Source organism: Neoarthrinium moseri (genome assembly GCF_022829205.1).
Source record: "Neoarthrinium moseri strain CBS 164.80 chromosome Unknown scaffold5_Wmoseri_CBS_16480, whole genome shotgun sequence".
Classification (NCBI taxonomy): domain Eukaryota; kingdom Fungi; phylum Ascomycota; class Sordariomycetes; order Amphisphaeriales; family Apiosporaceae; genus Neoarthrinium; species Neoarthrinium moseri.
The window spans coordinates 544,035-567,011 of record NW_026055119.1 but is presented as its reverse complement, the minus strand read 5'-3'; the positions used below and the strand labels follow the sequence as shown (position 1 = coordinate 567,011).

Below are 22,977 nucleotides of genomic sequence, written 5' to 3'. Positions count from 1 at the left end.
CTCAGCATGCTACCACTACACCACCAAGCCGTTTGAACAAGCTTCTGTTGATTGAACGAGCACCTGTTGGAATATGCATGGCGGCTAGAGCTTTCACTATTGGGCTAATAGCCAGAGATCGGTCTCATTGTCCCTATCTGGAATGGCATGGAAAAGCGCCCCGTAGGAACAATAGGGAGTACCCTACTCTGATGCTGATTACCCAACAGTCCACGCACACGGCGAGTTCTCAAGCACTTCAGCGCGATGTGTGTTGCCGTACATGTCCGCGACGTATCATTGCTTCTCGAAACTTCCTCTGGTAGCTAACCGTTTTCTTTTTATTAATTACACCAAGTTACTTTTAATGTCCATGTATACGGTAAATGAAGGTGACCCGGCTTCGGAAAAGAGCATTCTGCTAGCTTCGATGCTGCAAGTTGGCACGAGTTGTGCCAGTCAAAGGAAGAATTCGGTCCACCATCACTTACCGCGGCAATTTCGGCGTTGTTTGGGTTCCAGGAAGGCTTTATGCCTTGCTCGGTCGAGAAACCCAAATCCGTATGCATATATCGGGAAGAAGACTAGTAGATACAAAAGACAGAGATGGGACCACGACTGCTCAGCTGTGAGCCCCCAAGCTCACAACTTCTTGCAAAACCATTATCATTAATTAGGCTGGGTTTGATTCTACACATATCGACCGCACGAGTTGGCTCCCAAGGTCCTCGTTTGCCGAACAGCCATCTGTTACCCTGAACAACACAAGTTGTCGTACTGGATGTTGGCCCTAACCAAAATCCATTCCCTACGCCTGCACGTAGAACCCCTTCTGCATCGTCATCCACACGATACCGGTGGTGGCGAAGAAGAGCGGCAGCACCTGCGGGCCGCCGAGGTAGTAGGTCTTGTAGACCAGGCCCTCGCTCACAAAGTGGCCGAGGGCGACCACGTACGTCCACACGGCCAACATGTAGACGGGCTCGATGTCGAGGTGGTGGCTGGCGTACAGGCGGATGATGGCCGAGATGAGCGTGTAGGTGGCGAAGAGGCGGGCGGCGAGCGGCGTGACCTGGTCCGTCGTCTGGGCGGTCTTGGGCGCGTTGGCCGGCGTGGCGGGGATCAGCTTCTGGGTCGAGTCCTCCGGGTTGAAGGCGGCGGTCTTGGGCCCCAGCGAGGGGTTCGGGACGAACTGGCCGTTGTAGAAGCGGCGCGAGAAGTGCAGCGTCAGGTAGTTCTGCAGCGAGTTGCCTACTGCGATCACGGAGGTCTGCGCGGCGTGTCAGTTGGTGGGTGGTAGACGGTCTCGACTTCGGAAGGACTCACGATGAACATGTAGTAGGGGAGGTAGCCGTCGCCGGGCGGCAGGTACTGCTTGAGGGCGTCCATGTCGGCGTGGTTGTCCAAGGGGGGATATGGACAGTTGGGTGGAATCAAGACTCAAGAATAGAGATTAATTGGTCTTTGTGTCGTCCCAAACACGCATTTGCGACTAGACAGCCAGCAGGAAGTCGTCAGTGCAGGCAGAATCCAAGGAAGCTCTTCCGCGTTCGCCGGGCTGGAGTTGGATCCAGCGCCAGGAGCTTAAAAGTACCCCTGCTGCAGTTCAGGGGTTCACATGCTCTCAAGCCTCCCCTGGCCGGCCAGCCATTGGCTTGTTTGGAGGGGTCCCTGGTCTGCAGGCAAGTTGGAAGCAACTTTTAGCTCCACAGACATTTTTGCGCGGCCCGCGGACGCAATCTTGCACTTGCTTCCCCAATTGGCGGATGCGCAGCTGGCGGACTTTCTCAACTTCAACACTCGGCTCACCTGCTATCGACCGGCCCCTTCATCTGAACTGGGATCTGTGCCGAGCAATTGAATCATGGCTTCTTTCAATGAGCTGGTGGCGAACGTGCCACAGCCAGTGCAGTGGGCTTTTGCTGGTATCGGTGCGCTGTACGTGGGCACCAAGGTCCTCGGCTACCTGCAGTTCCTCCTGAGCGTCTTTGTGCTGAGCGGCACCAACGTGAGTCTGCTTTCTGCTTCTCCTTTTCATCCGTGAGACCTATTGCTTGAGTGATACCCTGCTAACAGCACTTGTCCTCCAGTTGCGAAAGTATGGCAAGAAGGGCACCTGGGCCGTCGTGACTGGCGCCTCGGACGGACTCGGCAAGGAGTTCGCTACCCAGCTCGCCGCCAAGGGCTTCAACCTCGTCCTCGTCTCCCGAACGCAATCCAAGCTCCAGACGCTCGCACAGGAGCTCGAATCCAAGTTCAGCGGCCTCCAGACCAAGATCCTGGCCATGGACTTCACCGCCGATCGAGACGAGGACTACGAGGCGCTGGCCAAGCTAATCCAGGGACTGGACGTCGGCATCTTGATCAACAACGTTGGACAGTCGCACAGCATCCCGACGCCGTTCCTGCTCACCGAGAAGAAGGAGCTGCAGGACATTGTCACCATCAACTGCCTGGGCACGTTGAAGGTCACCCAGGTCGTCGCGCCCGGCATGCAGTCTCGCAAGAGCGGTCTCATCCTGACCATGGGCTCCTTCGGTGGCTGGGCGCCCACGCCTTACCTTGCTACCTACTCGGGATCCAAGGCCTTCCTCCAGCAGTGGTCCTCAGCCCTGGCTGCCGAGCTCAAGCCCAGCAACGTCGACGTCCAGCTCGTCCTCTCGTACCTCGTGACCACGGCCATGTCCAAGGTGCGCCGCTCCAGCCTCCTGATCCCCAACCCAAAGCAGTTCGTCCGCGCTGCGTTGGGCAAGGTCGGCACCGGGAGCTGGCAGTTCATGCCGGACACCTACACGCCCTGGTGGAGCCATGCTTTCATGGGCTACGCAGCCGAGACCTTCCTTGGGACTGGCAGCAAGCTGCTGCGGTGGTACAACTTGACCATGCACGTGGACATCCGCAAGCGAGCCCAGCGAAAGGCTGCTCGTGATGCCAAGAAGCAGTGATTTCGGGAGCTATAGACCCTCGTCGGGTTAAAGAGGAGAGGTCGTGTAGGCGGGAACATGATGCCGACTTTGTTACCACAATACAAGGGCAACGTGGGGAAATCGTTACGGTCAGACGCATGTTTACGTCTTACGGTCGACGAAAGCCATGCGATGCCGAGTTGTGTGCGCGCAGTATGAACTTGTGATATTGTACGGTATGCGGAATAACAAGACAAAAAGCTTTAAGGAGTTGTAGAGATGGGAGGGGCTCGAAGAAAACATCCTAGACCCCCATGGAGGTCAGATGCCATCCCCAGCGGCGGGGTGTGGGAAGAGGTAGATATCAGCATGTCGTAAGACAACCAGAGAAAATAAAACAAACAATGCATGATCTATCGCGAGCATTTGCATGATTTCCCCCGGTGTTACTATTGAGAGTCATCAACAATGCCATCCACGGACGTCGGCCAGCTCCCAGGTCCCAGCTATCGTCAACCGTCAACCGTCTCCAGGGCTCCGCTGGAGCTTGGAGCTCCCTGGGGACCAAACCGGCTTAGCGCGATTGGGGGGTCGCGAGCAAAGCTGCAGCTGCAGGCAGAGCAGGCCCAGGCAAGGCGGAAGTCGCGTCCAAGCTTGACCCAAAAATTTCCAGCCTCTCAGATCAACCATCAGGAGCAACACCTCGAAACACCACAACTCGCGAGACCACGCAAGCCCCCGAGACGACGCGTGCGCACCCCCGAAGAGGTCTCTCCCCCGCCTCGCCCACCTTCGCGCATCTTCTCCACCACCGCATGGTGTCTGCGCGGCGCACCTTCTCGCCGAATCGCCCTTTGATGCCCCGGTAACCCGTCCGTCATCCACGGTGCCTCGACGCCTCGACGCCTCGACGCCTAGACACATACACACCCAGACGTCTCACCGGCCGTTCACCATCTTCAAAGCTCCCCTGCTGAGCCGTGGAGGAGTGCCGTCCTTGAGGGTCAATTGAGACGGATAAAATCCGACGGCACACCACGCAAAATGGCATACCCTCAACCGACGCCCATGCGGCCTGTCCCAGGTGCATTCATGCACACCCCGGCCGTCGCCTCGAGGTTCGGCGCCAATACCGACCCGGTTCGGAGGCGCCTCTTCAACGAGGCATCAGGCGCCGGCACCGCCAATCCTCTAGGCTCGCGGACGGGTTTTGGAGAGCAGGGACTAGATGCCCCGACCGGACCTGAGCAGTCCCCCCCCTGGGCTCTCCAGCCGCTCGGGGGAGGAGCTGGCGCTCCAGCGACTCCGGGCGCAGGCACAGGAATGGCGGCATCGGGGGGAGCTGGCATAGGCTCGGCTTTGGCGCCAGGCCCTGCTCCGTTACCACCTGCGCAACCCCAGAAACCCATCACGAAAGCCGCCGGCTACGTCAACACTGCTCTCGCTACAGATCTGCAGTACCCAGAGCTCGAGCAATACTGCAAGCGTAAGTTGACATCTTCCGAGTGCTTCATCTGCTGCGACCTTTACTGATCGCTCTCTATGCCTGTAGAGATGTCATCCGACTACCACAAAACGCAGGACTCCAACTGGGTGCCCTACAAGACGGTCCAGTCGTATGTGCTGCCTGACAAGGTCTTCGAGCAATACCAACGGGCAGAGGTCTCGACGAGCATGGGCCTGTTTGCTGAGCTCAACCATGCCTGGGTCACCATCGATAACTGCTTATATCTGTGGGACTACACGCATCCCAACCCGGAGCTCATCGGCTTCGAAGACAACGAGTACTCCATCACCTCGGTGAAGCTTGTCGCCCCGAAACCTGGCGTCTTCGTCAGCGAGATCAACTACATGCTCGTCGTGGCTACGTCGTCCAACATATTTCTTCTTGGAGTCGCTGCTCAGTCATCAGCCAACGGAGCCACGACAGTAACGCTGTACCAGACCAAGATGCAGGCTTCCACAAGCGGCGGCGAGGCCGATGTCATTGCCGCGGCAGCGAATGGCCGTATCTTCTTTGCCGGCTTTGCCGATACCGATATTTACGAGCTCTCTTATCAGCAAGAGGAGAAGTGGTTCACAAACAGAACCTACAAGACGAACCATTCCGCCAGTGGAATCGTCTCAATGCTCCCCAAGAAGCCCCGTGCCATATGGTCAGCCAAGAGCAATGAACACATCGTTGGCATCGTCATCGACGATACGCGAAACCTGCTCTACACCCTCTCTAACCTGTCTACCATCCGAACCTACCACATGGAAGCCCCCGACAAGCTCACCAAAGTCATCGAGAAGACCAAGCACGACTGTCTGCGAGATATAATGCACGCGCTCAGCGGCAATTCTCCCTTGCTCAACGACCAAACAAGCATTGTCTCCATTTGCCCTGTCACGAAAACCGAGGATGCCAAGGTTCACCTCATTGCCGTGACGAACACGGGTTGTCGACTGTACATGAGTGCTGCAGGAGCCTCGTACTACATGGCTTCCCCGAACCAGGTGCCCTCTAGCATGCAGCTGCACTCGATCAAGTTTCCTCCTTCAAGCACGTCCAGGCCATCGGTGAGACAAGGCCGTGACGCGTACGGCGGCCCTGGCGATTACTTTGATATACAGTCACAAACGTTGATAACAACACGCAGTGGTGTTAGGTTTGCTCCAGGATACTTCCTGGCCTCAGTCTCTAAGGAAGGCGGGAGCCGCGAAGGTCTCTTTGCAGCGGCCCCCGACACCGGCCGCATTAAGAACAGCGGACCGAATCAACCTCTACGATTTTATGAGCACAGCGTGTGGATTGATGTCGGTGGCAAGCCTGAAGATATCGGTATCATCTCGAAACCGTTCGCGGCCGCTGCGACCCCGTTGGGCTTCGGTAACGAGTTGGCTGTCCAGTTTGACCAACCCGCGAATGAGTTTGCCGTTCTCACGAATACTGGAGTTCATATCATTCGACGACGGCGACTGGTGGACATTTTTGCCGCAGTAATTAGGAATACTTCTGGCGAGGAGAGCCTGAAGGCCGAGTTCAGCAAGTTCCAAAATATGTATGGACGCATCGAGAGCGTAACAGCTGCGCTTGCAGTCGCCTGTGGTCAAGGCAATGAGAATGGTGCCGGGCGTGGCGCCATAGACCAAACCACAGAAGATCGTGCGCGACAAGCCTTCGTCAACTTCGGTGGCAATCCCACGCTTCCCGAGCAAGACGGGCAGCAGCCGACTGTTGACACCGTGAAGCCCTCATCGCGGCATGGCGCTCTGGCCTTGTATCTCAGCCGTCTCATCCGATCCCTGTGGAGCTCGCGCGTTGTATCGTTTGGAACTGATGCCGTTGGTGGTTTGGCCATCGCTTCTACGGTGCCTTTGAGCAAATTGAAGGCAGTCCAAGATTCTCTTGAGCGTTTGAGATCGTTCCTCGAGGCCAACAAGGGGTTCATTCAAGGCTTGTCTGGGCCAGCAGATCTTCAGCGCGCCGGCAACAAGCAGGAGGAGATCGCCTTCCAAGGCGAACACCAAGCTATGCACGCCGTGCAGGTATTGATGGTCAGCATCTCGGAGGGTATATCCTTTATTCAAGTCCTCTTTGACGAGCGTGTTGCCGACATTTTCGCCCGCTTGGATGATGAAGCTCGCCTGCAGCTCAGAGAGCTCACGTATGAGCGCCTATTCTCCCAGGATGCCGGCAAGGATCTTGCCAGAGTTCTGGTCAAGGCTATTGTTAAGCGCAATATCGAGAATGGCTCCAACACCGAGACTATTACCGACGCGCTGCGCAGGCGATGTGGCAGCTTCTGCGGCCCAGACGACGCCGTCGTTTTCAAGGCACAGGAACAAGTTCAGAAGGCATCAGACCCAGCACAAAACTCTAACACAGTACGTGCCCTCCTCGGTGAGAGTCTGAAGCTGTTCCAAAAGGTGGCGGGCAGTTTGACGCAAGCGAACCTTGAGACGGCAGTAGATCAGTACGTGGGCTTGAAATACTACGCGGGCGCGATTCAACTCTGTTTAACGGTGGCCAAGGAGAGGGATCGTGGCAACTCAGCCCATTCTTGGGTTAACGATGGCAAGCCAGCCAACGACCCTAGGCTCAGCAAATTTGAGGAGCGGAAGCGCTGTTATAACCTGGTGCACCATATCCTTCAAAGCCTGGATGCCGCCTCAAACCTTGAACCTGAGGTCATCGATGGCAAACTGACCTCGATAGCCATTAAGCGGAATGAGGCGTACGAAGTCGTCAACTCGTCCACCGACGAAGTCTTCCACAATGACCTTTACGAGTGGTACGTTGAGCAAGGGTGGACAGACCGGCTACTCAACATTGAGTCACCCCATGTTGTCAAGTTCCTCCAGAATCTGGCTGCCTCCAATGTTGTACACGCCGATCTTCTGTGCCGCTACTTCACGATGCGTAGCCGCTACTACGAGGCGGCACAAGTCCAAGCGCAACTTGCACAGTCCGATTTCGATATCTCGATAAAGGAACGCCTCAACCTGCTCTCAAGAGCAAAGACGAACGTCAGCGTTATGACCGCTGGCGTTGGACGACAAGAACTGCAGATGCTTAACCACGAGGTTACCGAGCTGTTGGAAGTGGCGCACATCCAGGACGACCTGCTTGAACGTCTTAGAGCGGACGATCGCATCCCTGCCGAGAAACGCCCCGAGATCGAAGAATCACTGGATGGCCCGATACAGGGTCTTTCAGAGGTAAGTCCCGTCCGTCAATTTTCTTTCTCCAAAGTGTCGTGGTAAATCGAAAGTTACTAATTCTGGGCATCTAGCTGTTCAACACGTACGCCGACCAGGCGGGCTACTATGATTTGTGTCTGCTCATCTTCCACGCTGCCGACTTCCGCAATCCGACAACAATTGCCAACACGTGGCTCAGCCTGATTGCGCAGACTCACGAAGATGTCCAAGCGGAATGGGATTCGTACAACGCCCACCCCAACAAAGCCAACCTCGAGGCTCCGCCGCAACCTTACGAAAGGCTCGTTGGTGTCATCCAGGATGTGTGCCACCGTGCCTCGAACGATAGCTTCATCTTCCCCGTGGCGACTCTGCTACCGGAAGTGTGCCGCTACGCAGTGGAGAACGGTCAAGATGAACGCATCGGTGCTGATTTTGATTGGCCCGTTCTCCTGTTTCTGCAGCTCGGTGTCAGTCACGACCTTGTAACGCGGATTCTGGAGCAGATGTTCGAGAGCCAGGACGTGCCGTTCCGTGGCGTAGGCCGCCTCCGAGTTGTCGAGTGGATCATCTATGTTGTACATGCATGGGTCAGGGAGATCACCCGGTCGGCCAGGCCCGAACGTGGCCTGGAAAGCTGGGTCAGTGAGCTGATGGCCGAGTGCGAGGCGCTCGTGCGAAACCCTCCTCAAGGCCAGGCAAGTCAGGCGCTGGCTGATTTGGCTAGGGAGGCTAGAGAGGTGAAGAAGGCGGTCGACGGACTCGCTGGAGTTGGATCAGGCAGTTTCAGAGGTAGCATGGGATTCTTGTAATTTGGGCTCCGCAACATACCCCATGATTGCAGAACCGGAGCGCGGCATGTTATAGAGCATCATCGCGAGCCAAGCGGAAAACAAGGGGGGAGGATGGAAGCCGCAGGACTAGAGACGCGCAGAGGAGCCTGAAAGAGACAGGCCAAGATCCTCGAGAAGCGAGATGGGAATGAAATTAATTCTTCGAGATGTAGTATATATCTGGAGATGGTGCAGAAGTAGCTGCAGTTCCAGATGATCAGCGCTCTGTTGGCGTTGGCTAGATAACATAGGTGGTAATGAACCCGCCCTGAACTGGGAGTTTGATGATTCCGGAGCCGCATCCCTAAGAGCCGATTATAATGCGATGCAGTTTACGAGATATGACACCAAGAGCCTGGCGTTACGCTCTCGGTACTATCAAGGTGAGGCATGTCGCGCACAACAGAATCTACGGTCGTAGTTGTCCATCAAGAGCAACAGCAATAACATGAAAAGACCCTGGCCGGGTGACAGATCCAGATGGCTGCTTATGGCATTTTTGATCGCATCACTGGTGCAATTACAATTATAGATCCCACGTGAACTCAATATCATGGCGTCTCAGTGTGCCCAGGTTGCGTGCCCGTTCATTGATTCCAAAGCAAGCCCTGCTAAAGATTGAATGCAGCAGCAGCCACGCGCGTCGAACCGTGGCGCATGGGGGGGCGTGTAGGGGTTGTGACAGGTGCTGCTCACTGTGTGTGTCCAGTTGGTCCAACGTCCGCACCAGTCCGCACGCTGGTCGAGCTCACATAACTGCTCGACGGCAGGGGTTGCCTCGGCGTTGACCACTTGGGTCGATTGCTGAGACGTGCACCCGGGGGGCCCCTTCGAATTGGCCGCCTCGTGTTATTTTTCCCGCTGCTTGTCATCCACCTCTGCCCATCGCGTCATCGAGAATACTGACAAATCCAACGAGCCTTCTAAGTTACATCACCACGCCTGAAAGCACCTTGCATACCTAGGGACCGACCTAGCTACGACACATCCACCAGCTCACTAAACACCCCTAAATTTGGAAATTGGTGCCGTTTTCTCGGGCATTCCAGCAGACACAAAGCGGAAGCTGTAGAGACCAATTTTGCCTTGCATACTGCAGCCGGCCAGCCTCATTAGCAATCCACCCGCGTCCGATCCGCTCTACTTTCGGCAGTGCGTGTCCGGCGTGTCCAGTGTGTGCTCCGTCCCCAAGTCCCCATCCACAACCTAAGGCCTTTGGGTGTGTGTGTGTCTGTGTGCGCGTGTGTGTCAAGTGTGTGTTCTCTGTCATCGAGCCGAAACCACTCCGACCGACCGGTAACCTCTTTGAATAAAAACCCACTTGGCTTCCCACCCCTCAACACCAAAATCTACCCTTCCCCATGTCAACATCAACATTCTTCCGCACCGCCATCCAGTCTGCCTCTAGACACCGCATCCTTAGACCGTCGTCGCATCTGTCTGCCGTCCGCCAGTTCCACGCAACCTCGCCCAAAATGACCGTCCACAACCTCCAGACGTACGTTACTGCTTCCTCCTCCCTCTGTCCTCTGTCCCGGCTGTGCCCCTCTCTTGTGCGCAATTGCAGCGCCGTGCAGCGCCGTGGCTGGCCGGCTGCCCGCCCAGTCCGCCGCGCGGAAAGCTACCCCTCCTCTCGTGCATTCCGCTCGATGCCACCCCTCGTCCAAAAATGCTGCGCGCCATACTGACGTATCTCGTTTTCCACAGCGCCGAGGCCTTCAAGGCCGCCATCAAGGACAACAAGGTCGTCCTGCTCGACTGCTTCGCTACCTGGTGCGGTCCCTGCAAGGCCATCGCTCCTCTCCTGGCCAAGTAAGTTTGAAACACGCCCCTCTAAAGCTGCCTCCGATCCGAGCTTTCCCTCTACCCTGCTCGCCCGACGACAGGCCCCTCATTATGCGCGAAAAATAATACGCGCGTCGCTTTCATGTATTCTCGCGCAGGTACTGACTATGGGCCCCTCTAGCCACTCCAACGACGAGAAGTACAAGGACGTCTTCTTCGCCAAGATCGACGTCGACGAGCTGCCCGACATCAGCCAGGAGCTCGGCATCCGCGCCATGCCCACCTTCATGCTGTTCAAGGACGGCGAGAAGGCCGACGAGCTGGTCGGTGCCAACCCCAACGCCCTGGTCGGCCTCATCGAGAAGGGCTTGTAAATTCTTGCAAGCTGGAGAATAGTCCCAAGGCGGAAGATTTGAAAGAAGAGAGCAGAAAACATACCCCATCAAAGAGAAAAACCCCTGTCCCAAGATAGAGAGCACACAAGTGGAGGCTCGGGATCGAGCAAATGATATCCAATGGGGGGTTTTGAGAAACGCCGGCCGCGTGGCATGCTTGCATTGAGTGGCCCGGCATAGGGGAGGTTCTTTTCACATAGAGCAAATCACTACAAGTCTGAAAATGCATACATTCCCTGGTCCATGTGTCGTTCCGTGATACCTGATATTTCCAGCGTGCGCGGCCTCTCGGCTGAATCCCGTACACAACCTGTTCTATGCAATTGATCATACAGGAGTTGCTTGTATCGATCATGAGACAAGGTATGCCTGGGTGTCATGAAGAAGCGACAGCAAGAATCAACTAATTAAACTCGGACAGCTTGTGTCAACGCATATGGTTGTCCGCCGTGGATATATCGAGACTTTCTGAAAACAGGCCAAGGGAACTGTCTCAATGCCAATCCGTTATGCTTCCCAGTCCGCCTCTCAACGAGAGACTGGCTGGCTATCGATGATCTTCTGCGTGTGAAGCTAATATCTCAGTATATAATTGTACAAAACCAAGCCTCCAATTTTGTCCATGGCCAACGTTATTCCTCCTGCAAGAGCCTGGCTTGTCTCAAGTCACGAGTTACTTTGGGTGAATGAAAGCCGCAAAAGCAATACCCACACCCGCATTGTACTTCTACTACGCATCATAAAACGCCACACATGTAGAGGCCGGTTGCTGACTTGGCTTACTGTAACAACAAAATGAGCAGAATCTATTCAAGTGGTATCCCTAACGCCATTGCTGTGTCTCTAAACTCTAGAACCGCAGTCCTCTCCAAGTCTACGTGGGGATCCGTCTAAACGCTACCCGCTCTCGCATCCGGCGTCTCGTCGCCCGATGTGACGCCCATCTCGCCGCCCTTCTCTGCCTCACTGACGTGGTTGTCGCTGCTGTTGTTGCTGCCCTTGTTCTTCCTCCGGAATCTCTGGCTCTCCCGCTCCGCCATGGCCGGGAACAGGAAGCCCGGTGAAAACGCGGTCAGGAGCGCGACCGGAATCAGGACGAGGCTATCCACCATCATGTTAGCCAACTGGGTAAAAGGAGGAGCAACGACAGGTCACAAAGGGGGGGACTCGACTTACAAGCCCTCGAGCACAATGAAGCTCGGCTCGTCGCGCATGATCGGGCTGCCCCAGCCGCCGCTCATCTCGGCGATACGGTAGATGCAGCGGATCAGGATGCCCGTGTAGGCGCCGGCGACGGCGTAGAAGAAGAGGCGGAACTTCTTGTCCTCCCAGATGGCGCGGGCGGCCTCGCGCTGCGGGCCGTCGCCGCCGTCGCCCTGGCCCCTCAGCCAGCGGCCGGCGCGCACAAAGTAGTCGGCGCACATGGCGCCGAAGACGAGCAGCACGACGACCTGCAGGGCGATGCCGACGATGATGACGCGGTCGCCGGCCAGCAGCAGCGCGGCGTTGTCGTGGCCCGCCGACGCGGCCAGCCCGCCGCCGATGGCCTGCAGCACCAGGCACGAGACGTCGGCGGGCACGAACAGGGCCGGGTACAGGCGCGGGCGCACGCGCGACAGCGACGCGTTGAGCGACAGCACCACGTGCTTGAGCGTCAGGTAGATGGAGATGCAGATCAGCGTCGGCGCCAGGATGATGGCGCAGATCTGCGTCTGGAACGCGTCCTGGTTCCACGGGTTGGCGTGCATCTGGACGCGGGCGATGTAGCCTGGGGGGTAGAGAGAGTTCGTGTTAGTCTTGTATGAATCTTATCCCGTGTTTCTTTTCTGCGTGTTTCCTTCTCCTTTCCCTCGCCCATGTTGCCCATAGCGGGATGAGATGGAATGCGCCGTGGGGTCACAACACCGGACTCACCTGCGAATTCAAGTATACACCCGGCCACCAGCGCCGCCGAGTATCCCCATGTCTTCTTCCATATCCCCGTTACTATGAGCCCGACAAGGCAGAGACCGAAGCCAGCGGCCAGGAAGGCGTTGACGCCCAGGTTGGGATAGTAGCCCAGGACGGTGGCCTCGACCGGGCAGAAGAGGCTGACCTCTTTGCAGTCCCGGGTGCTGAAGTGCGTTCCGTTGGCCATTCTGGCGAGTTTTGCTGATGGTTGACCGTAGGCGCCCACTCTAGAGGTTAGGAATATAGTCCGCTAGTTATACAACTGGTCGTGGCTGTCTCGCCGTTGTCGCGATCGGAATATACGGGGTCCACGAAACAAATCTGGAACCAACACACACACAGAGGATGGATGGGGGCCGCAAGACTTTGAAATCGTCCCTTTCGAGAGAGTGGTCCCCCCAGAGTCTTTTTATTGATCATCAATCTCCTCACATCTCACAAGTCTGACCGCTAGCCCTCCCGGCTGCAAGCAGAACCGAGCCAACGTAAGCGATCAATCTCTCAGGTTCGCCCTACGGCCCCCGAATATAAGGGAGCTAAACGGTCGTCTCGGTCATAAAAACGATTGGCAGGCTCCGCCTGGGGACCCCCCACTGGGAGCGAGGAGATTTCCCAAAAGGGTAACCGAGATCTCAATTATCTCCGTATTCGTGTTCCCGGTCAATTCCTAAATCCCACCCTGCGCCTAGAACTCGATGGACCCCGACGAGCCCTACGGCAGGCAAAGGCTGCGCAACGATGCGCGGTCCGAGAAGGGGGCTCGGATGGGGAGCGAAGAGGCTCAAGTAAGGGGAACGGCCAACTGGTCGCAGTTCTGGCAGTATCCTGAGGACTGTTGGGGCCTGTGTTTGTCCATGGCGGCAACTCGAAGCGGAGCCCAGTCGGATGGATGACATGCGTTGTGATCGAAGTGGGCCTTTTGTTTGGAACCAACGCCGGAGGTGGGCGTTCCCGAAGGCCTTAGGCCTGGCCCTACACTTATACAACGGCCGCCAAGCCAGAAAAAGTCGCCGCTCGCTTCGATGCGAGGGCCACGTTCTTGCTCTGCCCGCATGCTGTCGGGTCGCTTGATGTGCTATCGGACGTCGGGTTGCTATTGTAGCCGAACCCGTCGTGCTGCACACGCTACTGTGGTTGTACATTTCTCGGCGGCGCAGGCAAATCAGCATGCCTGATGTGCGATCGCCCATCAGGACAGAAACCAAGGATTTATCTCTTCAGGCTACTCATGTTCAACAGGGACGGAAAGATGCTAGTAATAGAACGTACAAGATCGCAAGTCTATTCTTTCCCGCCAATAAATCTATAGATGACAGAAAAGTCTTTGCCCTTGCAGTTCTCGGCCTTCTCAGCCTCCTCATAGACCTCCCTCGCCCGGCCGCCGAGCTCGAGTTTCGCGCCAGCCTCGTCCGCGGCAATGATGGCCAGCTTGAGGTCCTTCTTCATCAGGCTGATGCCAAAGCCGCCGGAGTAGTCCCGGCTCGCCGGAGCTGTCTCAATGACTCCTTTCACCGGGTTGTTGACTTCGCTCGGCCAGCACCGACCTGTACTGACATTGATGATGTTTGCAAGGGTCTTGGGGTCCAGTCCCCATCTAATACCGAGATTCATCGCTTCCGCCGTCGCAATGTTGTTCAATGCCAGCAAGTAGTTATTCGCCAGCTTGGCGCTCAACCCGGTGCCTTGAGGTCCGCAGTGGTGCACGGCTTTGCCCATCCGGAGTAGGATAGGCTCGAGCTTCGACACAAGGGAGTCTGGGGCACCCAGCATGAATGTCAAGGTCCCGGCACGAGCACCAACCACACCCCCCGACATTGGCGCATCCACGAATTGACCCTGCCCCGCCGATGCGACTTGTTCCGCGACTTGTCGTGAGGACGACGGATCGATCGTGGAGCAGTCGATGTATATGCGATCCTTCTTGGGCAGGTCTGGCGTCAGAATCTGGGAGAATACCCCCTTCACATGCGAGGGCTCGGGCAGACAGGTAATGACAGTGTCCTTGATTCGGTCAGCAGATTGTCCAGCACTTCCAATTAAAGACTAATTATTCGAAGTTGGATATCGTGTCATGGGTTCAGAGGATTGGCTTTATGTATATGGATAATCACAAAAGGACCGGCAAGCCGGTCCCAACTTAGATCATTGATAGAACATGCTCATCATATAGACACTAGAGGAGAAGTGGGGAAAGGGTGGCACATACCGAGTCGCTGGCAGCTTCGTTCACGCTCTTCGCTATCTCCACGACGGCGCCGCCGGCCGTGCTGGCCTTCATCTCCTCGGCTAAGCGCTGGACTGCATCTGCGTTGAGATCGAATATCCGGATCGAGTCGGAGGGCGGCAACTTGGCTTGCAGGTTCTTTGCCATTTGGTAGCCCTATGAGATTGTCAGCGACACTGTGGCCTGTGGGATTGGGCGCGGCAGACGTACCATTTGACCGAGGCCTATGAAGCCGTACCTGTCCAGGCGCCGAGGAGTCGAGGAGAATGTCCGCCTCTGCGCCTGGAGCAGGCTCCGGGCGAGTGAATTGATCCTCATAGCGCTATAATGCAAGGAACAGATTGCGATTGGACATCAAGAACGGGTGAATTGGGAGAGTTTGACCCAAGCACGGCTTGACTAACAAGACAACTTTGTCGTGAGAGCAATGGGATGAAGTGTAGATCCTGTGGAGTGCTGTGTGGTTCGCGGGGTACGGTTATCCGGAGAACCGATCGTTGCCGGTGCTAAGCAGCACCAACCCCGGGATTTTCTCCATTTCTCCAACTTTGGGGAAAGGGTCCCTCCGCCTTCTTCGCGTCTGGGCCACAGCCAGCCATACCAAATATTGTAAGGGCAGAGCCACTTGGGCCATTCCTTAATACATCAGGCCCTTCAGGAACAATGTTTCTCTGTGCATGAGAGTGGGCTTCGTAGACCAGTGCCCGGTGTACATCAACAGACCATGGCGCGGTAGTGAATGAAGCGCAAGAGTAAGAGACACAAAAGTTAGGGAAAGGCAAAGGAGATAATTCTTGTGGAAGGCCATTATATAAGCTTGATTATTTTCGCTCTTATCCACCGTACCCTTTTCCCTCTTTTCTTCTTTTTCGCGTTTCTTTTCTCTTATCTCGGATCCATCCGTGTCCTGGAGCGCATTCGGTAAAGCTTGGTACCTACCTACTGTGCGAAATTCAGGCGCGGGAGCCGGGGCAGCGTGTCGCCCGACACCATCCAACACCAGGATCCGCCATTCTGACAAAGTTTCTTAGCGGGATCACCAATTAAACTGGAATGAGCTTCCGGAGAAGAGCAAGGGAAATTTCCTGTCGACATTGGTCTCAGGTGACTTCGTTCGAAATTCCCATTCTGGTAATGTAAGCATGCTGCCTCTCGTTGTGAAACAAGTTGCATATGACACTCGCGGCAGTCTGATACCTTCGTATATCATGCCCTCCATATCGTACCTATCTTGATAGAGCATTTCCACACTATTCTGGTCGGGTCCTGTGTTCGCTTTTGAACCTGCTGCCCGAATTGATATACCAATTGACCTGCTGCCCACCTCACGCTCGACATTCCACGGGCTCTCCCGGAGATACCTGATCATCTCTGCACATACAGCCGCCAACACGACCACCATCATGGCCCCCGCAACACCCGTCCAGATCCCGCTCCTCTACCGCGCCCTTTTCCTGTACATCGAGCCGCTGGGGGCGCTGCTCGGGGCGCTGCTGCTGCACTGGCGGCCGCAGCCGTTCCTGAACACCATGGCGCCGGGGCTGGGGCCGGCCGCGGGCCACCAGGTCGTCTACGACATGCTGTGCGCGACGTACGTGCTGTTCGCCTTTAACGAGGCCGTGCTGCTGCGGCTGCGGCCCGGCGACCTGGCCGTCTGGCGCGCCGTGCTGGCCGGCATCCTGCTCTGCGACGCCATCCACCTGTACGGCAGCGCCGGCGCCCTCGGCCCGGCCGTCTTCTGGGACCCGCGCCGCTGGCGCTGGGAGGACGCCGTCAACCTCGGCAGCCTCTGGGGCCAGGGCGCCGTGCGCGTCGCCTTCCTGTGCGGCGTGGGGCTGCCGTCCGTGGTCGGCGGGAAGGGCAAGAGGGTCTGAGTCTTGCTGTCAATGTGGTGGGATGATGGTGTGGCCTTGGAAGCTTCGATTTTGGCCGTTACGATCAAGCACCATGAAATGCTTCCCGGAGATCTTATAGCCGCCCGTTTTGGCCGATCCATGTCGAGGATAGTAATTTAATTTGATCCTCTTGCTGACCGCATAATTCTGCGGCTTTGGGCATAGTTAAACGTCACCGAGCCGAGCTTGAAGAATCGTGCTTAGAATAGGGATAGTTAGATACAACATGTATATTCACAATTCAACACTAGCGATACTCGTAACATACGTTACCAAACTACCGCAAGAGTTTCTAGAAGGAACTACCCTGCAGTACTACACACAGCCACATCGTGATTTAATCTAGGGCCGCGGGAATCTCGCATTAGCCAGCTTCTAGCTCAACTCGCCGGTGTGCTAGAAGCCAAGTCGAGTCATGGCATGTCCTTTGGATGGAGTTACTGGTCATGATATGAACAATGTTTGTCTTGATGCATCTTTTTCTCATTCTCATACATGGAGTTGCATGTTCAACCCATCAACGCGGGAACTTCATATCTCAGGGGTATCACAACTCCCAAGAAGGAGGCACTCGCGACATAACAGGGGGTGTGGCCGGTAAATCAATCGCAAGACACCGCTGCCACTACAACAAAGGGTATATGTGTCCCAAAAACAACAGAAAACGTGCTACGCTCTCCCAGACTGTGAACCCAATATCCTTTTCTATGTGAAAGCGTCGTTTGCGGAAGAACAACGCTGACCGTAATACAAAGATTCCTTTCCCACATTTTCCGGCCCCTGTTCCCTTTTTGAGGTGAGACCCCTTGTAAATCTCAATAGTACATGGGGACCTGCGCCCAGAGTGGCCTCTTCGACCCTTGGTCTGCCAAGAGATCGCTGGGCTTGCGAGTAGTAGCGAGAGTGGTGAAGAGGAGAGTTTCAAAAGCGGAGACTCTTAGTCTCCGTTCTGTTACTTCGCCTCGTCCATGAATGTAAAGTTTCCGCCAAAGTGTATTTGTATCAAGGCCGAATGAGTGCATGCGTGGAGTCGAATTGAAAGCCTGGCTGATGCAGGCGAAGGGTATAAGATCGTAAAAAAGCAGGCAGGAGGCTGTGTCAAGCGCACAGCCGTGTGAGCCAATGTACCCAAGCGCTTCAAGCGCACTGGGTTCGTAATATAGGTAGTACCATTACATAGAGTACAAATAGAGGAGGGGGGGGGCGACAATGCCGCATAAGCGGCCGGAGGGGCAAATATATCTGACCGAGGACGAATAGGTATAACGATGATAGATCGAGAAGACACGTAATTTTCCGTTTTCTGGTGTTTTTGGTGTTTTTTTATGTAAGTCAAAAGGAAAAGATTCAAATGAGCGAATAGGGTCGGTTTGGCCACAGTAAGGAAATGTGAAAGAGTGTGCGGAGTCTGGAAGCAGATCTCGTTGGCATCCACGAGGATAGGAAATATTGAGTGAACGTGCCCGTGTCTTCAAGTTCCGATCATCGTTATCCCTATTGAATCGTCAGTCAAGATATGAGAGTTCTCACTCAGTGTCACTTTATTGAGTGACTGGCTCGTGGACACTCCTGCGCTTGTCGGTAGATGCTCGTGGAGAAAGTTCCAATAGCTTGGCACTTCCTGCACTAAAATTGCGGATGTGCCCCTTGCCAAAGTTGACACTGGTAGCTCGCTGAGGAACAGTGGGTGATTCGCCCCCGAAAGAGGTTCCGTCCTCACTGTCCTTGTCGATGCCAATCTCCTTGTCATCATCGTCATATGTTTGTAATAAAAGACCCTCACGACTTCTCATTGTCTCTCGGCGGTGTGTAAACGTTGGGGTACGAGTGAGATTGCCCCACTTCGGGGACTGTTCGTCCTCTTGCTCCTCTTCATCACTGCTCGGGCGTGCCTCGCCAGTTGACTTGCGGTGCAGCTTCTTATCGTCAACGATGTTCAAGAAGTCGTCATCTTGCACGGCGTCGTCGTCATGGTCCTCGGAGTCTCCAGACACAGAGCGCAAGGGATAGTTGGTCAGGGAACCGCGCATTCCAGACGACGCCCGCTTGCCAGCTGCACGACCAGACAGCCATGAGCCCTCCGAGTCAATCGATGCCAGAGACATGGACTGAGGTGCCGGCGAGGTTTGCATCTCATCGCGGTGCATCGAACTGGGGGTTGCACGGTGGCCGGAGGTGGGGGTATCGTATCGCATGACGACGTCATCGGCAATGACGGGTAATGGCTCCGCAGGTCTGAAGTCAGCTTCAGGGGAGGCTACACGTGAGTCCGGCGGCGAGAGAGGGAGCTCAGGCAGATCCTCCCGGAAACGAGACATCGTCCTCTTGGGCACCTTGGAGTTAGACCTCTGGATGGGCAGATAGTTGGGCGTCTGATTTGGTGGCTGGCTGGCCAGCATCGAGTCTCGAGAAGTATTCGAGAACGACGATGGGCCGGAGCTCCGTCTGTTCTTCCCAGTCCGAGCCCATTTGAAGATGGACATCCAAGCTTTCCCTGAGGAACTGCTGTCAGATGGTCTCCCAGCTGATTCGGATTCTGACTTGGAGACCACTCGTGTCGACGCTGGCGCCGACGGCTTGTCATCAGTCTTCTCCAGATCTGTCTGGGGAGGCGACTTCGATCGGCGTTTCTTAGACCGAATGAAGTTGATTAACCTGGGACTCGGCGACCGTGACGTTCTCGGTTCGAGCTCTTCCGGTCGAGGTGGTTGTTCTGGTTGCGCAGCTTCGATAAACTCTGTAGGTGTCTGTGTGATACTGTCTACACGATGGAACTGGTCCAATGGTGATGGCGCACGCTTCGCTTCGCTGGCCGCAGCAGCTGGCTCTGTCTGTTTGCTTAGTGATTCGGCTGACTGTCTACGCCGTGACGAGGTAACAACCGCAGATGTCGTGTCTTGTCCGGCCGGTGGAGATTCTCGTCCTAGAACGCCTCTTTCTAGATTCTGCGGTGGCGGTGTTCCATTGCGCTTGGCTTCAGCTTCTTCGACTCGCTGCCTTTCTGCTCTTCTTGCTAGACGCCTCTCAACTCTTTGTTGCTCCTTTTCTCTCTTTCGTTCTCTTCTGCGTTTATCTCGTTCCATCAATTCTCGAAGGTCGGATGCGTCTAAATCGTCGGCTAGATCATCTACTCTCTTGTGCGCCTTCAAGGTTGCCTCGGGAATCGGGCCTCTCTCTGATAGCTTTCTCTTCTGCGATAGTGTCCTCACGGGTTCCGAGTTGTTCGAAACTCCGTAGACCGGGCTCGAAGCATATCGTATCGTCGGTCGGGGCGCGAGCACATCGAGGGCAGACACGCGGAACGACACATGCTCGGAATCCGAAGACATGCTCGAGTGTATCGATTCCGGCAAGGAAATGTCAGAGTCTGGTCTATGCCAGTCTTTGGTGTGGCCACCAGCCGTCCTCTTGCTTTCCCGCTTGAGTGGCCTCCCGGCAATCCAGGTCTCGGTAGCAGGACGAGTTGGCACAGGATGAGAATGGCTCATAGCCTTGATCTCGGCCTCGCGATCATGATCCTCTTTGCGTCGTTTGCTGGACTTCTTCCTGGGTAAAGGTTGGGCCCGCCTCTTGTTTTGCGAGGTGCTGTGGTGTAGGGTGGGCACCCGATTTCTAAGGTCAGCTTCATGAGTGACGCCGGAGGGACCCTTTCCCCCGTAATCCGAATCATACATGGCGGCCACCGGGATGGGCCCTGCGGGCAAAGGTGGGACCGATTCCTCCCTAGCCCGGGCGACACGTATCGAGTCTCGACGACCCGGTGAGAAGCTGTATGTCCGGTTGCGACGCTGGATTTTCTTGTTACCAGGCGAGTTGCGTTGCCTCTTGCTCTTGGTGCGGTCGGGACCCGGGGATGACCCCGCAGTCCCGCCCGGTGTGTCGGTCGTAGCCATCGGGGGCTCGGTCATGGAGCGCGGCGGCGGTGCTGCATGGTCCCCAGCAAGTCGCCCTCGCCCGGTGGACGAGCGTCGTTGCGACGCTTTCCGCCTGAAGGGCCACAAGGCCATGTTTGGCGGCTGGTGTGCTGTCTAGGCTGCGCCAAGTAGGCGGGTGCAGTCTAGCAATCTGACGTCTTCCCGCAGGGTTGATGGCTGTTATCTCGAATGGATGGCGGTAAAGTTTCAGTGATTAGCTCCATGAGCGCAGATTGACAGTGTTCATCCGGTGTGAATTCGTGTGTAAGTGCCTTGCGGGAAGCCCTGAGGAGATTCGTGGATCGCTACCGACGGTCAATGATTGAAGGGCGACAAAGTGATGCGGTCCAGGCAGGAAAAGTCTCGATTCTAGGCGTTGACGTCAATGTTGCTTGTGGGAAACTGTTGCTGTGCTACAGTCTTGGTGGGACAGCCGTCGTGATGGCGCGTTGGCGGTATAAGACTGATGGTTGATAGTTCAAGGAGGGACAATGAGCCAAGTCAACTGGCCCAAATGGAGAGAAATACGGTGGTGATCCTTGCAAGGCTGAACGAAGATGTTGCGAATGCTGGTGCTGCTTGAATACGTGAGAGCTCAGCCACGGCCAGGATTCCTGTTCGGCAGCGCGGCTATATTTGGTTGTTCATGCGAGATCCAGTCCAGCGCAATGCAAATGAGCCGGGTCCGCTTTGTTAGATGAGAATCCAAAGTCGAAGTTGGGGCTGGTGAGATTCGATTGCGTCCTCTTGACCATCAAACTTGAGAAGAGGCGCGCGGGGGTAGTTGAGAGGCGAGGAGTGTGTCGATCGCCCGTCCGTTCGTGGATGGGGAGCTTCCTGTGGCAGCGGGCGGCCGGACAAGGCGGGCAGGGAATGCCAGCGTTAATAAATGGGCAGCACGGCTTTCTCAACCAAGGCGGCGCCACAGATGCCAGCTGCTGGATCGTCGGACTCCCTCCAAAGGGCTTGAAGCCGTTTCCTGGGCCGTGTTCTCGTTCCCAGGAGGGATAAGATGTGCGGATAGACTGTGGTTCTGGCGTCTGGGTCGCGCCGGGTGGGGCCTGGCACGCCTGGGGGCCCCCTAGTCTCTGTCTAGGGCCTACTGAGGTGTGTAGGGGCTTGCTCAAAAGCCTGCGACGGGTCCTGGGTCGCTTGGTACCAGGCTGGGGGAGGCGCTGATCAGCAGCCCGCCTAGCTGATTCCAGTTAATCGCCGCGATGACACGCCTTCGACTCTGCACCCCAAATCTTGCCGGCCTGCCAATCTGCCTGTGCCTGGCCCAGAACAAACGCGGAGAAGGAGAGCGAGGGAGCGAGGCGATGTCAGGTGAGGTCAGATGTGCGATGTGACCACCCGACGAGGGCAGCGCCTATTTAGGTACCCGGGCGAGAGAGGAACGCCTTGGTACTTGGAGCGGATGCAGGAGGGAGGAGTCACCAAGTACGTCCATAGGCGGGCACCTGGGAACATTGAACCAACCGATGAATGGACACGAGAGGGCCCCTCGTCTCTACCCTGCCTAAGCTTGCTAAGGCACGTACATAATAAGGGTACTGCGGTTCGGAAAGCCATAGGTCGGCCGTCGACGCACGCAAGCTGGCAAGACTATTAGAGATCTCCATCGACCGCCAATGGTGCTAGTAGCTAGCCGTAGCCTTAGTTGTCTCTCAACTACATATGCCATATGCAACCCAACTTTGACGAGCCGCTGGAGGCTGCAGGTGGTCTCAATTCAATTCAATTCTGATCAGAGGCTTTTGAATGCGCGGCTACCGGTCGCTCTGTAAGGCTTCCGATGGTCTGGGAAGTGGCATGGCGTCCGTTCCTGAAAAGGGCTTCAAGCAAAGTGCCCCCTGCTCTTTTCGCTCTCGTGCCCTGGTCCGAACTACGTATGTCGCATCCATTCCCACCCGCGAGGGAACATTCAGGGTCGACAGCGCCCGGGGTCATGGTCACATTACGGCTTACCTGTCCAAGCCGACTGATCTGAATACCGTCATCAGCGTCCCCTTCCACCGACGACATCGGCATAGCCATCCATGACAAGGTTGACGAGTCCGTACTAGCCACCAACGAAGGGGAAAGAAACCCCCCACTCTCTGAGGAATACTATTTCGTTCGAGTCCCTTAATAGTTTGTTCAGTCATCATCCGCTAAAACAATGAAGATGGGCGACCCCGAGAACAGAAACCGAGTGCCGGATGGGGGCTTGAGCGTGAGTGTCACCAGACAGTTCAGCATTTTGCGGTATGTAGCCGCCCCATTTCGCGACTCCCAACTAGTGACTACAGTGGGTGCTTGGGTGCTGTGGCATGAACGGCCGGACCCTCTCAATCACACTCACAATAGGCCACATTCAGGCTTTGTGCGTTATGCAAACTTCATCTATCCGAGCCCACGGGAAGCTTAA

General features: G+C 56.0%; 9 protein-coding genes across 9 annotated transcripts; 5 read left to right on the top strand and 4 right to left on the bottom strand.

The window, feature by feature from the left end:
* Positions 1 to 787: 787 nt before the first annotated feature.
* Positions 788 to 1,368, bottom strand: JN550_002351 (uncharacterized protein; the record flags this gene model as incomplete). The annotated part of the gene is made up of 2 exons (XM_049313637.1): positions 788 to 1,249; positions 1,306 to 1,368. 2 exons carry the CDS (start codon positions 1,366 to 1,368, stop codon positions 788 to 790), a joined length of 525 nt encoding a protein of 174 aa, XP_049175642.1.
* A 475-nt stretch (positions 1,369 to 1,843) lies between these two features.
* JN550_002350 (uncharacterized protein) lies at positions 1,844 to 2,924 on the top strand (the record flags this gene model as incomplete). The annotated part of the gene is made up of 2 exons (XM_049313636.1): positions 1,844 to 1,987; positions 2,070 to 2,924. 2 exons carry the CDS (start codon positions 1,844 to 1,846, stop codon positions 2,922 to 2,924), a joined length of 999 nt encoding a protein of 332 aa, XP_049175641.1.
* A 429-nt stretch (positions 2,925 to 3,353) lies between these two features.
* JN550_002349 (uncharacterized protein) lies at positions 3,354 to 3,743 on the top strand (the record flags this gene model as incomplete). Its single annotated transcript, XM_049313635.1, has 1 exon — positions 3,354 to 3,743. The coding sequence occupies one exon, from the start codon at positions 3,354 to 3,356 to the stop codon at positions 3,741 to 3,743; it is 390 nt and encodes a 129-aa protein (XP_049175640.1).
* Positions 3,744 to 3,929: 186 nt separating this feature from the next.
* On the top strand, positions 3,930 to 8,383 carry JN550_002348 (uncharacterized protein; the record flags this gene model as incomplete). The annotated part of the gene is made up of 3 exons (XM_049313633.1): positions 3,930 to 4,371; positions 4,438 to 7,589; positions 7,664 to 8,383. The coding sequence occupies 3 exons, from the start codon at positions 3,930 to 3,932 to the stop codon at positions 8,381 to 8,383; spliced, it is 4,314 nt and encodes a 1,437-aa protein (XP_049175639.1).
* Positions 8,384 to 9,765: 1,382 nt separating this feature from the next.
* Positions 9,766 to 10,563, top strand: JN550_002347 (uncharacterized protein; the record flags this gene model as incomplete). The annotated part of the gene is made up of 3 exons (XM_049313632.1): positions 9,766 to 9,902; positions 10,112 to 10,216; positions 10,371 to 10,563. 3 exons carry the CDS (start codon positions 9,766 to 9,768, stop codon positions 10,561 to 10,563), a joined length of 435 nt encoding a protein of 144 aa, XP_049175638.1.
* A 911-nt stretch (positions 10,564 to 11,474) lies between these two features.
* On the bottom strand, positions 11,475 to 12,721 carry JN550_002346 (uncharacterized protein; the record flags this gene model as incomplete). The annotated part of the gene is made up of 3 exons (XM_049313631.1): positions 11,475 to 11,685; positions 11,761 to 12,352; positions 12,499 to 12,721. 3 exons carry the CDS (start codon positions 12,719 to 12,721, stop codon positions 11,475 to 11,477), a joined length of 1,026 nt encoding a protein of 341 aa, XP_049175637.1.
* Positions 12,722 to 13,815: 1,094 nt separating this feature from the next.
* JN550_002345 (uncharacterized protein) lies at positions 13,816 to 15,076 on the bottom strand (the record flags this gene model as incomplete). Its single annotated transcript, XM_049313630.1, has 3 exons — positions 13,816 to 14,535; positions 14,741 to 14,914; positions 14,969 to 15,076. The coding sequence occupies 3 exons, from the start codon at positions 15,074 to 15,076 to the stop codon at positions 13,816 to 13,818; spliced, it is 1,002 nt and encodes a 333-aa protein (XP_049175636.1).
* A 1,085-nt stretch (positions 15,077 to 16,161) lies between these two features.
* On the top strand, positions 16,162 to 16,632 carry JN550_002344 (uncharacterized protein; the record flags this gene model as incomplete). The annotated part of the gene is made up of 1 exon (XM_049313629.1): positions 16,162 to 16,632. The coding sequence occupies one exon, from the start codon at positions 16,162 to 16,164 to the stop codon at positions 16,630 to 16,632; it is 471 nt and encodes a 156-aa protein (XP_049175635.1).
* A 1,562-nt stretch (positions 16,633 to 18,194) lies between these two features.
* Positions 18,195 to 20,660, bottom strand: JN550_002343 (uncharacterized protein; the record flags this gene model as incomplete). The annotated part of the gene is made up of 1 exon (XM_049313628.1): positions 18,195 to 20,660. One exon carries the CDS (start codon positions 20,658 to 20,660, stop codon positions 18,195 to 18,197), a length of 2,466 nt encoding a protein of 821 aa, XP_049175634.1.
* Positions 20,661 to 22,977: the final 2,317 nt, after the last annotated feature.